The sequence below is a fragment of the Ctenopharyngodon idella genome, chromosome 1, assembly GCF_019924925.1.
Source record: "Ctenopharyngodon idella isolate HZGC_01 chromosome 1, HZGC01, whole genome shotgun sequence".
Classification (NCBI taxonomy): Eukaryota; Metazoa; Chordata; class Actinopteri; order Cypriniformes; family Xenocyprididae; genus Ctenopharyngodon; species Ctenopharyngodon idella.
In genome coordinates this window covers 7,216,556-7,232,950 of record NC_067220.1, presented here as the reverse complement: position 1 = coordinate 7,232,950, position 16,395 = coordinate 7,216,556, and the positions used below count along the sequence as shown (strand labels likewise).

At 36.2% G+C, this 16,395-nt stretch overlaps 1 protein-coding gene across 3 annotated transcripts; it reads left to right on the top strand.

Annotated features, from left to right (window-relative positions):
• Nucleotides 1-201: 201 nt before the first annotated feature.
• Nucleotides 202-13,996, top strand: lancl1 (LanC antibiotic synthetase component C-like 1 (bacterial)). 3 transcript variants are annotated; one of them, XM_051890979.1, is made up of 11 exons: nt 202-516; nt 2,559-2,656; nt 2,850-2,967; nt 5,316-5,523; nt 7,448-7,595; nt 8,656-8,802; nt 8,912-9,091; nt 10,408-10,584; nt 11,942-12,014; nt 12,571-12,649; nt 12,741-13,996. In XM_051890979.1, exons 2-10 carry the CDS (start codon nt 2,570-2,572, stop codon nt 12,645-12,647), a joined length of 1,215 nt encoding a protein of 404 aa, XP_051746939.1. In that variant the 5' UTR covers nt 202-516; nt 2,559-2,569; the 3' UTR covers nt 12,648-12,649; nt 12,741-13,996. The 3 variants fall into 3 exon arrangements, with proteins under 3 accessions (XP_051746939.1, XP_051746948.1, XP_051746959.1); XM_051890988.1 differs by having other exon boundaries at nt 224-324; XM_051890999.1 differs by lacking the exon at nt 202-516 and adding an exon at nt 644-1,077.
• The last annotated feature ends 2,399 nt before the right edge of the window (nt 13,997-16,395 follow it).

Sequence of the window (16,395 nt, the reverse complement as noted above, 5' to 3'; positions counted from 1 at the left end):
GAATTACATTAATAGAAGCAATGCTTCTTAAATTTCTAATTGAGGATCACAGTTTACATAACATTTTTAATCTTTAACTTTACCACTTAATGCAATGAAAATCTCAAAATAAAAAAAGTTATCTCCTGTTCAATAGTGTAGTAAACCTCCTCAACACCAGATGGCGGCAGTCAGAACTGTTCGGTTGTACACACATGCTCAGTATCAGTAGCTCATCAGTTTGCTCAATGCAGCATGTCTCACTTCGCTGTACTGTTGGAGTAACATATACTCCGGGATATTGGTTTAATTTCGAGTCGGAGTGACTGTCAGGCACGTCCGACAGTGAGTAACTTTAGTAACGTGTAGATCGGTGCTGACTCGAGTCGCGGAGTGTTTTGAACGATTCAGTCCGATTTGGTGAAGTAGTTCGACCAGTTCACTAAAAAGAACCGGTTGAAAAGATTCGTTCCATCACGAACCGGACATCACTAGTGAGCGGACGTGAAGAATTCTACAGTGGATTGATTCACGGTGGTATGTTCACTGTTATAAAATAAACGTTGTTTTGTAGTTATTTAGCTAGATCGCATTTGATTAGAAAGACGTTCTGCGCATTTATATCCATATTTGTGCTTTTGATACAAGTAGCCTCGCTTCGCTTGAGAGTGCGTGTATTTCTAGACCCGTTTTATTTCCCAAAGATTTATTCACAAATAAATTTTTGCAGCTTTATAAAACGGATAATTAAGCAAAGATAGAATAATCTCCATTTTATTATAGTGTATAACGGCACGTCGGCCTTGTGCGTATACATGGAAAAAGGCCTTTAGGCCCGTTTCAAACCGCACGCGTAGGCAGCACGTATTTTTTTTTTTATTCGGCGTCCATGTTAACAGAAGCCAGTTTCACACTTCCGGGTTTCTGGCTTCCGGATTGGCCCACGCTAGGTACAATTTTTCCGGTAACTGCGATGACTGAGCCTAACAATAACCAGTTCGGAAAGTCTTTGTACGAATTAAATATCATGAAAATGTCTTGTTAGCTCTAATTAAGAGCTATAATTAGAAATAATTCGAAATGGCGGCGCTTACCTTGGTGCGTAGTGTTGTTGCTGTTGCAAATGTCGTAGTTGCTCTGCTTACTGTAGATTAATGCAACTGTGATTGATGTATTTTGTATACAATGTGGTCTTGGAAATAAATTGTCTTAGTTTAATCATTGTAATCTGTCAGGATTAGTCATAAGACATGCTTGAATGTGGCATATAGTGTCGTGAGATTAATACATGCTAAATATCAAGTATGTATTAAACTCACGACATTTTCTAACTAATCCTGACAGGTGAAACCCAAGACATTATAGGCTATATGTATAATACATTATGTATATGTGTGTATATATATAAATGATGAATAAGGTTTTTAAAAGTGTAAATAAAACATAAGGTAGATATAATTAATTTTGAAGTTTTGCTTAGTGTTAACAATGAGATTGTGGTTTATATAATCAATTAACACTGCTTTTGTCATTTTTTTTTTACTAGATGGACAAAATTTGTCACCAAAAAAGTCATTCGTTTAACCACAATTTCGGTTTTACCGAATGACACTTTTGGCTACACCGAATGACAATTTTTCAAACAATGCTAACAGGTTGATATCTAGCTAGCTAGCAAACATTTTATATTTAGTATAAGTTTTTAAAATATTACAACATTTTCCATGTTTTATAGCGGTTGTACCGAATGACCTGATGTTTTGGGACATGCGTATGAGCAAGTGAAAACATGAATTTTTCAAATAGTTAAAAGAGAGTTAGTTACTTTGCTTCATGACCTTGTGGTCCTTTGTAGGTGCCTGAATGATGTCACATGATATTAACCACATGACTTGATCTAAAATGGTCCCTTTATATTGGTTACTCCAAATGACATCAATGAAATTCATTTTTATGGATATTCTTTATCATAACAAAGCAACGACTTCTACACATAATTTTAATACCATTTTGCACTGTTGTTATATGATGTTATAAAATCATGCCAGAATAAAAAATATATACATTTACTACATTTTAGGTTATTTTAATCACAAATGAAGTGGCTGTAATGGCCTTTGGACGCTTAAACCGAATGACCTTTTGACACTTCATAATCATTAAAATACCTTTTATATGTAGCAAAATTCAATTAAAATCTTTTGGATTCAATAAGAGATCTAGTTGTACTACCTTACATACTTTGGATGTCATATCTTTGTTTTTTTATTATTGTTAAAAATGACCCGTCACGTCATTGACACAGACACACACATATATAATATATATATATATATATATAACACGCTCACACACACAAGCATCTTCTGTGACATGACAGCTGGTGAATTAAATCCACCCACCAGTAAATTTTAGTGAGGTCTGAGGGAACGTATAGCTACAAACAAGTACAACTTCATATCTTTGTAGATTATACAACAGCAACTTGGAAAACAGAACAGAAAAGTTAGGTTTTTAGACACAACCAGTATGTAGTGCATCTATCATCTGCTATGTTTTTAATCTGTGCTTTTTTCCAGATCACTCAAAAATGTCTGAACAACGAGCCTTAAAGAATCCCTACCTAGATTACACTGGGCCTGGATGTGCGCAAGACCTGTTTGACATGCAGGGAAATGTGAGTGATTCCAAAAAATGGCATAGTACTACTGAATCTTACAAATACTATGCTATTCTTAGAAATAATTGGAGTACCATAGTATATATAGATATAGCCTTCACTGAATTACATTAATACACTGCTCACCCTCTTTTCATGACTGTATTCATTAACATATCTGATTTATCAATCTTATTTTTGCTCTGTGCAGTTGACCCAGCATTTTGCCAGCTGTATAAGCAGTAAGATCGGTGAGCTGCTGGCAATCATGGAGAATGGACTGAAGACAGCTGACCCCAGAGACTGTACTGGCTACACTGGCTGGGCAGGTGAGAACACACACGACTATTAAAAAAAGAATTATTAATACATATTCAGTGAAAATGTATATGGCAAAGTATCATTGGAATCAGCCTCTATAGATGGGGTTGCTTAAAGGGATAGTCCACCCAAAAATTAAGATTCTGTCATTATTTACTCAACCTCATGTTGTTCCAAACCTGTATACCTTTCTGTTAACACTTTATTTCCACTTTAAACCTTCTACTAACTATAAGTAACTTTGCAACTACATGTCAATAGTTAATAATCCCAATTTATTCCGCCACATTGCATTTTCTCCCATTCATAGGTATTAAGAATGCATCATCTTTGGATATCTAAAGTCTTTGCTATAAGTAACTTTGCAAGACTTTGTGTTGGCAGTTGCACTTGCAGGAGCTAGGAATGAAGTGCTTGAATGTTTGCAGTGAATGTAGTTACCTACATTCGCTTTTGTTTTTCTTTTTCTCTTTTTGCAAACTTGCGCTTCATGTTTGGATGGAAACCCAGCTACTTGCTTCGTTCGTAAATGAATAAGCATTTTGAATTAATCGTTTGACAGAATGACTCCAATGACTCACTTGTTAAGACCGTTTTTGCTGCCACCTACTGGTGATAATTTTAAGTGTCCTTTTTTACTATTCAATATTGTAATTATTTTAAAACATTAAACTCATAGCATCATTTATGCAATTGTGATATCTTATATTATGATGATTGTTTGGATGTAATTTGTAATTTAAAATGAATATAGAAAGTGTGCTTTCCAAAAAAGAAAAGACTGAAGTACGACAACTGAATACCATCAATAATATATATTAAATTAAAACGTAAACTATACATTTTTAAATACTTCTGTAATGTATTACATTAGGCCATGAATCTGTGATTCTAGTCTTTTATTCCCATCATAATGAAATTTGAAATGTCCGGGAAAAGACCTGGAAAATGATCTCTGAAAAAGACTGGGAACCCTGAGTCTATGAATACGAGATAGTTGACATGTAGTTGCTAATTCATGATATAGTCAACATGTAGTTGCTAATTCATGATATAGTCGACATGTAGTTGCTAATTCATGATGTAGTTGACATGTAGTTGCTAATTCATGATGTAGTTGACATGTAGATGCTAATTCATGATATGATTGACATGTAGTTGCTAATTCATGATGTACTTGACATGTAGTTGCAAATTCATGATATAGTTGGCATGTAGTTGCTATAGTTGACGTAGCTGCAAATTCATGATAGTTGAGGTAGTTGCAAATTCATGATATAGTTGACATGTAGTTGCAAATTCGTGATATAGTTGACATGTTGCTGCAAATTCATGATATAGTTGACATGTAGTTGCAAATTCATGATAGATGACGTGTAGTTGCTGCAAATTAACAATATAGTTGACGTATTTGCTGCAAATTCATGATATAGTTGACATGTAGTTGCAAATTCATGATATAGTTGACATGTAGTTGCTAATTTGTGATATAGTTGACATGTAGTTGCTAATTTGTGATATAGTTGACATGTAGTTGCTAATTTGTGATATAGTTGTCATGTAGTTGCTAATTCATGGTAGTTGACATGTAGTTGCAAATTCATTATATAGTTGACATGTAGTTGCAAATTCATGACGATATAGTTGACATGTTGCAAATTAACGATATAGTTGACGTATTTGCTGCAAATTCATGATATAGTTTACATGTAGTTGCAAATTCATGATATAGTTGACGTGGTTGCTATAGTTGATACGTAGTTGCAAATTAATGATATAGTTGACATGTAGTTGCTGCAAATTAACGATATAGTTGACATGTAGTTGCTGCAAATTAACGATATAGTTGACATGTAGTTGCAATTCATGATATGATTGACATGTAATTGCAGTGTTACTTATAGTTAGTTGAATGTCTGAAGTGGACCACCGAATAAAGCATTTCTTTCTTCTGCTGAACACAAAGGAAAGTATTTTGAACAGTATTGATAATCAAATAGTTTCGGTTCTCATCGAGTTCCATTGTATTTTTTTTGTTCATACAATGGAAGTCAATGGGAAGCGAAACTGTTTAGTTACCAACATTCTTCAAAATACCTTCCTTTGTGTTCAGCAGAAGAACAACAAAAAGTCATACACTTTTGGAACGACATGAGGGTGAGAAAATGATGACAATTTTTGGGTGGACTATCCCTTTAAGGGATGCGCAGGTATAATTTTGTCCAATGTATTGAAATCTGATTATTGTTATAGTAACTTTTTAAATGATTTATTATAGTTCACTACTCATGTTCGTGGTTTTATATCATGAAACTACGTGGCCCGCATTGCTAAGTCCCCCCTCCCCCAACTGCAGGCATTGCCCTGCTTTACCTGCATCTCCACAGTGTCTTTGGAGATCCCTCTTACCTCCAGAGGGCTCTGGACTATATCAACCACAGTCTGAGGAGTTTAACCCAGCGCTGGGTGACCTTCTTGTGCGGGGATGCAGGACCGCTGGCTATAGCGGCGGTGGTCTATCATCGCCTCCAGAAACCCCATGAGGCTGAGGAGTGTGTGAACAGGTCTGACCCTGCTCTACCTCCATCTTTGTGTATGTGTTGGGTCGGTGACATCACTCTTCAAATTAAAATTATACATCTAAACATATAATCATATTAAAAGTTAATTATACATTCTTCTAGGTTATTCAAAGATATATTAAAATGTAATTCATAGGGACAATGATTTTAGTATTATTTTTTATATATAAATGATGAACGTTTTAATTTCTTTTGATCGTTTTTGTGGATTAAGATTAGCAGTTAAGCTGTTTTGTTTTAAAATATTAATAATATTAGAATATTATGTAAATGCCAAGTAGGGATGCACCGTTATGAAAATTTTGGCCAATACCGATAACCATGAATTCTTTATATTTGAAAGCCGATAACCGATATATTTCTGATCAATCTAAATCCACATTTTTATATAATTTTTGACAGTCTGATTATAAAAACAAGTCTCACCAGATTAAGATTAGCAGTAAAGCAGTTTTGTTTTAAAATATTAATAATATTAGATATGTTTTAAATGGCAAGTAGGTATGCACCAATATGAAAATTTTGGCCGGTTCCGATAACCGATAATTCTTTATATTTGAAGGCCGATAACCGATATATTGGCCGATAAATCTAAATCCACATTTTTATATATTTTTTTGAGAGCATGATTACAAAAACAAAAGTCTCACAATTTAAAAGCCATGTCCCAGGCACTTCAACATAAACCAAACATGTACAGTATCCTAGTTTGAACCAATGTAAGTTTTAAAATTAATTTTACACTCCAATGGCCAACTTTCATTATCAAAAAAAAAAAAAAGGCTTTCAAATAAATAAAATAATGCCTAAATAATGCAAAGAATCATTGGACAACATTACTTGGGTATAAAGAGTCAAAAGGCATGTGTCATGATAAATAAAATGGAATAGCCTCTCCACGGACAATAATGAAATGATTTTAATTAAACCATATTGTTAATGAAAAATATACGAGAAAAATAAAAGTGCTAGTTATTATTAATAATGCATCAATGTTTTTAAAAAAAACATCTAAATTTAATATTACTATTTCAGACCACAGCATGTATCTTCACAAAATGATGCGAACGCACGAGTGAACTTGAACTAATTAAGTTACGTAGTCAATCATTTCAGTCATATTTCAAGCAATTCCATCATGGCAAACTGCACATCTGAAGTGTCTCAGCTGAAGGAAATAATCCATTATTTATAGGCTTTAATATATCGGCGATATTTTCTTATCAGGTTGATAACGATAACATTAAAAAAGAACATATATCAGCCGACAACGATATGGTGGCTGATATATTGTGCATCTCTAATGCCAAGTCAAAGTCATAACCAAAATGCAGAAAGACACTTTATTTTTACATGATACAAATCTACAAAACAACTATAGTTTAGTTTTTCAGATACCACATTTTAGAGTTAATTAAAAGCATTTTTTTCAAAAGTGTATGAAACCAACATTTCAAACTCATTCTTTGAAGGATTTCTCTCAGACATCCTTATTTGTCACTGACCCATGTAAACATGATAAACATTGGGAATTTAGATGATTTAAATGAAGTAGGAGAGTTAAATATTTACTTTAGTCCAAAAAGATGATATATTGAAGGAATGACTATCGAAATGTATTGTTTGTTGTCCGCTGTCTACATTGAGTCTAATTTCTTGTCTCGTATCTTTTGGATTGCTGGCTTGTTTATAGCTTAACACTAATAGAATTGCCCTGGAATATTCCCAGGAGCTGGTGTTCATTAAAAATCTCATACTAAGATTCCAGGATGAGGGTGAAATGTGGAGGATTTCTTAGTCTATAGGGCAGCTCAGCTCTTTTTGTGTCCTGTTTCTCTTTCCCTGTCTTGACAGGGTTTCATTCCCAGGGGATCTTATTGTGATCTATTTGCTCGAATGTTTCCAGGCTGCTGCAGCTGTACCAGTCAGTAGTGCAGGGGAAAGGCAGTCTTCCTGATGAGCTGCTGTATGGCAGATTGGGCTATCTTTACTCCCTCATCTTCATTAACCAGCACTTTCAGCAGGAGAAGATCCCTATTCAATACATTCAACAGGTCTGTCACCATTCATTTGGCCTCACACCTGAACAAAAGCACATGACATCATATTTTAACACAGGATGCGTGGCTAATATGAGTTATGTATGATAAAGACAACATGACCAAAATTGACCATTTTTATTACATCAATAAATGCCCCTGGTCTTACTGAAAAAAAAGTTTTAAATAAAATGTAATATATTTCTCAGTTTATGCAATTACTTCTGTCATCTGCTGATGTAACCGATAACATGCAGGCAGTGAAAAATATATCAAAAATGTTTGTTTATATACAATATCAAAAGTTATTGTAGCCTAACTTTCATAATCCAATCAAATCCAAATGGATAAAACCAAGCCTACATTTTTTCTTGTTTAAATGATATACATAGTTTTCAATGGCTGGTAATAATTGTAGAAAGCAGGGCAGATGACCAGTATATACTTCCGTTCAAAGGTTTGGTGTCAGTAATATTTTGATAGAAATAATGCTTCTATACAGCAAGGAATAAACCGTTACTGACAATCCTCATTTTGGCTGCGTGAGATTCTGTTAAAGCTCCGCCCTCTTCTGGAAAGCGGACTGGGAGCAGCAGCTCATTTGCATTTAAAGGGACACACAAAAACGGCGTGTTTTTGCTCACACCCAAATAGGAGCAAATTTGACACGCTATAATAAATGATCTGTGGGGTATTTTGAGCTGAAACTGATAGTAATAAGAAATGTTTCTTGAGCCGCAAATCAGTGTGTTAGAATGATTTCTGAAGGATCATGTGACAAGGAAGACTGGAGTAATGATGCTGAAAATTCAGCTTTGATCACAGGATATAAATTACTTCATTATATTTTACAATATTATTCTTTTCAAAATAAAATTCTTACAAAAGCATTAAAAGGTCTTCCTATATTTTTTGGAACTGACAGTTGACATTTAACTTGTAAATTGCTGACAATCTCAAAATATTGGCCAGTTAACAAGACTCAGTATTCAGTAAACAGAAAAACGGCACTTTATGGAAGTTAAAAGTTGTGAAAGAGTGTCGTTTTCACTTATTGAATGTGCATTTATTTCAGATCTGTGATGCTGTGATGGCTTCAGGGCAGAACCAGTCTCTGAGGAAAAAGATCCAGGAACAAAGCCCTCTAATGTACGAGTGGTATCAGGAGGAGTATGTGGGTGCAGCCCATGGACTGTCAGGGATCTACTACTACCTGATGCAGGTGAGCACTCACAATACATGCATTATTGACTGAGGAAACAACAAATTTTGGGGGGGAAACTATAATAATGTAAAAGTCAATCAAACAAACTAATTTTCTCTCCCTATAGCCTGGGTTTGTTGCCGAGGACAGGCTTTCGTATCTAGTCAAACCCAGTGTGAACTATGTGTGTCAGCTGAAGTTTCAATCAGGCAATTACCCACCATGTGTCGGTGATTCTCGGGATCTTCTGGTGCACTGGTGTCACGGCTCTCCAGGAGTTATCTACATGTTGATACAGGCTTTCAAGGTACAATTCTTCATGTCATTTATTTTATTCTTAAATCTTAATCAAAGGATCATTTAAAGTCATTATTGTGTTAAATGAGAAAAGCATCAAATAGACTTAAAATTAGTGTTAGAAAAATATATATTTTATTTTATTTGACAGAATTTATTACACAAACTTTTTTATTATTTTTTTTTTATGAATATGGAGTAATTAAATAAATAAATAAATAAATAAATAAATATATTTAATGAAATTATACTCTTAATAAGAAACAAAAACTGCCAGTAGGTGGGGGAAAATTTCTAAATGAGTGGCTGCATCCGAAATTGCATGCTTCCCTACTATATAGTAGGCGAAAAACAGTATGTGACAAAAGAAGCATGTCCAAATTCTCAGTACTCATAAAAGAGTAGGCAGAAAGTGCATACGATGGGCACTTTACTATCACATGAGGCCACAGGAGAGGATTTATGAGTGGCAGTGAAGCGATGAAACTGACGCTGGTAGGTCACATGATAATGACAACATGGCAAATGTAGTACGTTTGGATTACATTCATACTATATAGAACGTTCTTTTTTTAGTGGTCATGAAGTAATTACTTATTCATAATAAGTACCTACGCAAAGGAGTATGCGATTTCGGACGCATCCATTGAGTTATTCATTCGTTTGATTCGTTCAAACGGCTGATTCATTCAGGAATAAAGTAAATGGCTCTCTTTATGAATGGGCCATTGAATTATTATTTCGCTCAAATCGCGGATTCATTCAGAAACGAAACAGCGCCATATGTAGGTAATGTTTTTGTTGGCAAAATTGAGCAAAAGCAGACAAAATCAATATCACATTTGCACTCGTGCTATTCTGGACAAAAACAGCACTCGTGTGATATTGCTTAACTATATCTTATGATAGAAACAACATAATAGACAAGAACTCATACAGGGGCATTTTTGTCCTGATATCTTGAATTTTAGGGGTATATAACTGAGCTCTATAGGCTCCATCACGCAGTGAGTTGTTGCCCTGCTGCCCATGTATTGTGTGTGTGTGTATGGTTAGCCTATGTATTTTTATTTATTTATTTTTGAGTCCAGCAGAAACCCTAGTTTTTAACTGTTGGTATTACAGTGCCATCAAGTGTGAGTAAACCACATTACACACAAGCAGACATGCAGGAGCCTCAAGACTCAAGAAGAATCTGAAGTTATTCATAAGCATTTATGATCATACTTGTGAATAATTTTCTGCCAAATACATTGTTTGCAAAAGTATGGAAATATCATATTCGTGTCCAGAACAGAAGTCTGTATAAGCCGTCTTCCTCTGCAGGTGTTTGGTGTGAGGCAGTATCTGGAGGATGCTCTGCAGTGTGGAGAGGTGATCTGGCAGAGGGGTTTGGTGAAGAAGGGCTACGGTCTCTGTCATGGAGCTGCTGGAAACGCTTACGGCTTCCTGGCTCTTTACAAAGCCACCCAGGATCTCAAACACCTCTACAGAGCCTGCATGGTGAGTCTGACCCCTCTCAAGCTTTGAATATACACCAATCAGGCATAACATTATGACCACTGACAGGTGAAGTGAATAACACTGATTATCTCTTCATCACGGCACCTGTTAGTGGGTGGGATATATTAGATGGGCGGCCAAGGCTCATTCATGCACGTGGGGAGCGAAGGCTGGCCCGTGTGGTCCGATCCAACAGATGAGCTACTGTAGCTCAGATTGCTCAAGAAGTTAATGCTGGTTCTGATAGAAAGGTGTCAGAATACACAGTGCATCACAGTTTGTTGTGTATGGGGCTGCATAGCTGCAGACCAGTCAGGGTGCCCATGCTGACCTGGTCTGATGAATCACGTTTTCTTTTACATCACGTGGATGGCTGGGTGCGGGTGCGTCGCTTACCTGGGGAACACATGGCACCAGGATGCAATATGGGAAGAAGGCAAGCCGGCGAAGGCAGCGTGATGCTTTGGGCAATGTTCTGCTGGGAAACCTTGGGTCCTGCCATTCATGTGGATGTTACTTTGACACGTACCACCTACCTAAGCATTGTTGCAGACCATGTACACCCTTTCATGGAAACGGTATTCCCTGGAGGCTGTGGCCTCTTTCAGCAGGATAATGCACCCTGCCACGAAGCAAAAATGGTTCAGGAATGGTTTGCGGAGCACAACAATGAGTTTGAGGTGTTGAATTGGCCTCCAAATTCCCCAGATCTCAATCCAATCGAGCATCTGTGGGATGTGCTGAACAAACAAGTCCGATCCATGGAGGCTCCACCTCGCAACTTACAGGATTTAAAGGATCTGCTGCTAACATCTTGGAGCCAGATGCCACAGCACACCTTCAGGGGTCTAGTGGAGTCCATGCCTCGACGCGTCAGGGCTGTTTTGGCAGCAAATGGGGACCAACACAATATTAGGAAGGTGGTCATAATGTTATGCCTGACCGATGTCATGTTAGAGTTTTCTTGAACTTTTTTTTTTTTAATAGGCATTGAAAAGCCTATTTATTTTAAAAGCCTTAAAGGTACAGTAGCAATAAATTGTCATGAAGTACTCGTTTATGAAAAACTAAATTACATTTTTGATTCAAGAGACTAGCATTATAAGTGCACTCCAGGGAAAACTACAATAAAAGAGTAAATCCCTTTATTAAGCAAGGCTTTTATTCACAGGTGAAGTCTAATATTTTTCAAAGTACTTCAGTGAAATAAATTTGTCATGGAGTTAATACATAGACATGGGCATATGCTTATGCATATTCTGTGCAACGATAAATCATTGTGCTGTCAGGAGGGGACCTGTCATTGCCTGTTGTATGTACAGATGCATGATGGGATTTGATGTCTTCTCATCTGCAGTTCGCAGACTGGTGCATGAATTATGGAAGACATGGCTGCCGGACTCCAGATACACCATTCTCATTGTTTGAAGGTAGAGTTAACATGCATGTATATTTACATTACCGTTCAAAAGTTTGGGGTCGGTAAGATTTTTTTTATTTTTAAAAGAAGTCTCTTCTGATCACCAAGCCTGCATTAATTTGATGATAAATACAGAAAATCAGCAATATTGTGAAATTTTTACAGCTTAAAATAACTTTTCTATTTTCAGATGCAATTATTTCTGTGAGATCATTCTAATATGCTGATTTATTATCAATGTTGAACTGCTTAATATTTTTGTGTAAACCATGATATATTGTTTTTCAGGATTCTTTGATCAATTAAAAATTCAACAGCATTTATTTAAAATAAAACAATCTTGTGTAACATTATAAATGGCTTTATTGTCACTTTTGATCATTTTAATGCATCCTTGCTGAATAAAAGTATTAATTTCTTTTAAAAAAAAAAAATACTGACCAAATTTTATAGGTTTTTTTCTTTAACAGTCATTTTAAGAAGTGAATAGTGAGCATTACAAACATTTTATTTTACAATGGTTTAACTAATAATTTATCATCTGTTTATCGTTTTGTCTCATGAAGGAATGGCAGGCACAATTTATTTCCTGGTTGACTTGCTGCAACCAACTAAAGCCAAGTTCCCTGCTTTTGAGTTGTAAAGGTAACTATACCTCTGATTTTAAATGTTTGACTGTCCACACATTTAATTATGCAAATAAAACCCTTGCTAACTTCAAAGTGCCTCATTCCAGACTGTTCCGGATCATTGAGCTTTTTCGCTTGAGCTTCCTAGAGCTGGAAGAAGGCCTCCTCTGATGGTGGAATAGTCTCACTCTGCTTGTGCGTCTGCATGCTTTGGATGCAATCTAGGCTATATAGATGAAGGTTCTTTTGGAAGCTTTTTAAATATGCTTAACCGATTGCACTTTTTTTTTTTTCTTTTTTTTTTTTGTGAATTTTTGATGTTATGGGTATATGTTTGTTAGTATTATTTGTATTACTAATACTCACTGAAAATGGATTATTTTGATGTGTTTGTTAGAATATATATATTATGACAGCAAGGTAAAGTTTAACATCTCTTGAAATTTTTAAGTAAACTAATTGCACAAAAGTGACTGCTTTAAGATAACACTAAAATACAGTGTCAATATGCTTTAAGTTAGCTTAAAGGAATAGTTCACCCCAAAAATAAAAATTATCCCATGATTTATTCACCCTCAAGCCATCCTAGGTGTATATGATTTTGTTCTTTCAGACGAACACAATCGGAGTTATATTAAATAATATCCCAGCTTTTCCAAGCTTTATAATGGTAGTGAATGGGTGGTGAAATTTTTGAAGCCCAAAAAAGTGCATCCATCCATCATAAAAGTAATCCATATGACTCCAGGGAGTTAATAAAGCTCTTCTGAAGCAAAGTGATTGGTTTTTGTGAGGGAAAAATATCCATATTTGAAACTTTATAAACGTAAATGCGTTGGGTCAGAGGTCACCTTTTCCACTGGAACTCAACACTCGTGAACATGTGTACAGCTGTTGCTGGAAGCCAGTGATTATAGTTAATAAAGTTTTAAATATGGATATTTTTCTTACAAAAACCCATCGCTTGGCTTCAGAAGGCCTTTATAAACCCCCTGGAGTCGTATGGATTACTTTTATGATGGATGGATGCACATTTTTTGGGCTTTAAAATCTTGTTCCCCATTCACTGTTATAAAGCTTGGAAGAGTCTCCAATTGTGTCGGTCTGAAAGAAGAAAGTCATATACACCTAGGATGTCTTGAGGGTGAATAGGTGAACTATTCTTTTAATGCTTTGCTTTCTGTATTAGTAATGTCTTTTTTTTTTTTTTTTTTTTTTTTTCTTGATAATACTAGTAGTGATATCAGAGGATGTGCTGCAACAAATTACTTTTTTTTTTTTTTTTTTTTTTTTTTTTTTTTAAATGGTGGAACAATCTGTTAATATTTTCATCTGCACAGCAATAAAAATAAGGAAAAGAGTATGGCTTTTATCTCTGTCATACATTCTCACATCACAATAAAGGTGCAGTATGTGATTTCTGAGTAAATGTTGAAAGTGGATCGGACCAAGTGCCATAACACACTTGTAGCCAATCAGCTGTAGGGGGCGTGTCCACTAATGATGGGGGAGGAGGGAAAATGAGCCCGTCAGCAGCAGGGGGTGTGTCCACTCATGATGGGGGAGGAGAGAGAGTGAGCCAGTCAACAGCAGGGGGCGTGTCCACTCATGAGAGAGTGAACGAGAGAGATTTGAAGAAAGACTGTAGAAAGAGAGATGGCAGAGAGACATTAAAAAAATGAGGAATATCACTGCAAAAAGAAAGGTTATGATCAGGCAAGAGCTTTAGGACCCAGGTTAATATTAGAAAAGCTTTCCAGCGCAAGAGAAACCAAAGCGGGAAGGCCGGAAAACAGCGAGGTTGTGTTTCTGCTCCATACACGAGTAACATTGGTTTTGCTGTTTCACAGAACCAAGATATGCTGTTGTTGTGATGTTAGCTAGAGTAACAGGACAGTTTTGAGTGTCATTGAAGCATTATTTTGCTATGATAAAGAGACATCCACTCTTGAATTGCGTGTTTGTGCATTTTGGGGGCGGAGCGTGTTTCAAATATCAAGTGTTCAGAAATCACTTACTGCACCTTTAACAATGTCAAGGCTTCTAGAAGTGACTGCCACAATCATTTGTCTCCACTAGATGGAGCTATACAACTCTGCTATTTAATATGATTTAGTACAGGTCTTTAGAAGTCAGTGATTTGTTTTTTCCCAATAGCTGTACTTTTTTTAATGCATGCGAGGGGTGCCTTATTCTATTTTAAACCAGTCAATGAAAGGAATTTAAATCCACTGACCAAAATGTAGAAACACAATTCAGTTCTCAATCTAGAGGTCTTTGTGTCTTATTTATCAACATAACTTTTTGTGTGGGTTTGCAAATTGTTGAACTTTCTATAAATCAACGAATCCTCCACAAAAATAAGCAGCACAACTGTTTTCAACACTGGTAATAATCATAAATGTTTCTTGAGCAGCAAATCAGCATATTAGAATGATTTCTGAAGGATCATGTGACACTGAAGACTGGAGTAATGAAAAATTCAGCTTTGCTTCACAGGAATAAATTGCATTTTATAATATAAAGTATTAAGAATATTCCTGTTTTTATTGAAGCCTATTTTTGATGAATGCAGGTTAAGTCCACTTTTATTCATTTTAAGTCACAACAGCTTCACAAAGGAAGAGAGTCTAGGAGGAAATAAATTATTTGCAAATGGTGTAATATATAAATGGTGTAATTACAAATGGCACATCCCATCAACATCCCAGCAGGGTGATGCAGACTTGCCTCGTTTGTTTGTTTGAATTGATCAAAGGGTTGCTTTACCTTTTTTCTGCAAGTGTTGAAAGTCTAAATCCTAAAAAACATCTTAAAGTTTTGTTTTAAACCATATTGTCTTGCTTGTTGGACCCTCATATCCATTTTCATGCTTTAGAACATAATCATCAAAAGGTGAAAATTTAATTTTAATGTACATTTTTAAAACCAGTTTTCGCTAAAACTGCTGAAAATATCATTTGTAATCAAAATGTAAAACAGAAGCATTTTCACCAGCGCTTTCAGTCTTTTGGAGTCCACTATATACATCACATTTAAAGATCAGTGAGTCGAGGTGTCATTTACTCTCACTTGAAACCCTCCTGCAAATCCAAATAAGGCTCATACTTTCTCAAGGGCTGATGGACAATGCTTGGCCCATAGGACAGCTTTTTTTAAACGTTGGACTCCTCAGTGTTCCTCCCAGCTGATCTGAGGTCAGTCTCGCTCTATGTGGAGTGCAATTGCACCGGCAATCCGAGACATCTGAGGAACTGAACCCATGTCAGAACAGGGCAGCGTAACCTGAGCAGCCGCTTTACGATCTGGGGTTTAGTTGGACATGGGGGTGTAAGGGGCCAAGACGTGTATCAACCACCCTTGAGGTGCTACCATCCCTCTCAGAGAAACTCAACACCCCCTGAAAGAATGGCTAAATATAGTGCTCATCTGCGCAGGGGCGCGGTCTGCAGATCCATGACTTCTGCAGCATTCAGAGAGAAGAGTCCATGTCTCAAGGCGGGAATGGAATGTCTCTGCAGTGGCTGCACTGGTAGTTTGTTGTAACACATCTAATTGACTGAAGGACCACATGAAACAACTGAGATCAAAGAATATTTAGCGACGCCCTGCTGTGCCACCGCAGACCCCCTGTTGAAGACCCCAGGATTAGAGTCAATTTATGTATTCCTCTTAGGCCCGGTTTCACAGACAAGGCTTAGATTAAAGGGATAGTTCAACCAAAAAAAATGAAAATTCTGTCATTAATTACCCTCATGTCGT

Coding starts and splice junctions, on each gene's coding strand:
- lancl1 (XM_051890979.1), top strand. CDS start 2,570: ATGTCTGAACAACGAGCCTTAAAGAATCCCTACCTAGATTACACTGGG. Junction 8,803..8,911: donor TCTACTACTACCTGATGCAG/GTGAGCACTCAC, acceptor CTCTCCCTATAG/CCTGGGTTTGTTGCCGAGGA. Junction 10,585..11,941: donor ACCTCTACAGAGCCTGCATG/GTGAGTCTGACC, acceptor TCTCATCTGCAG/TTCGCAGACTGGTGCATGAA.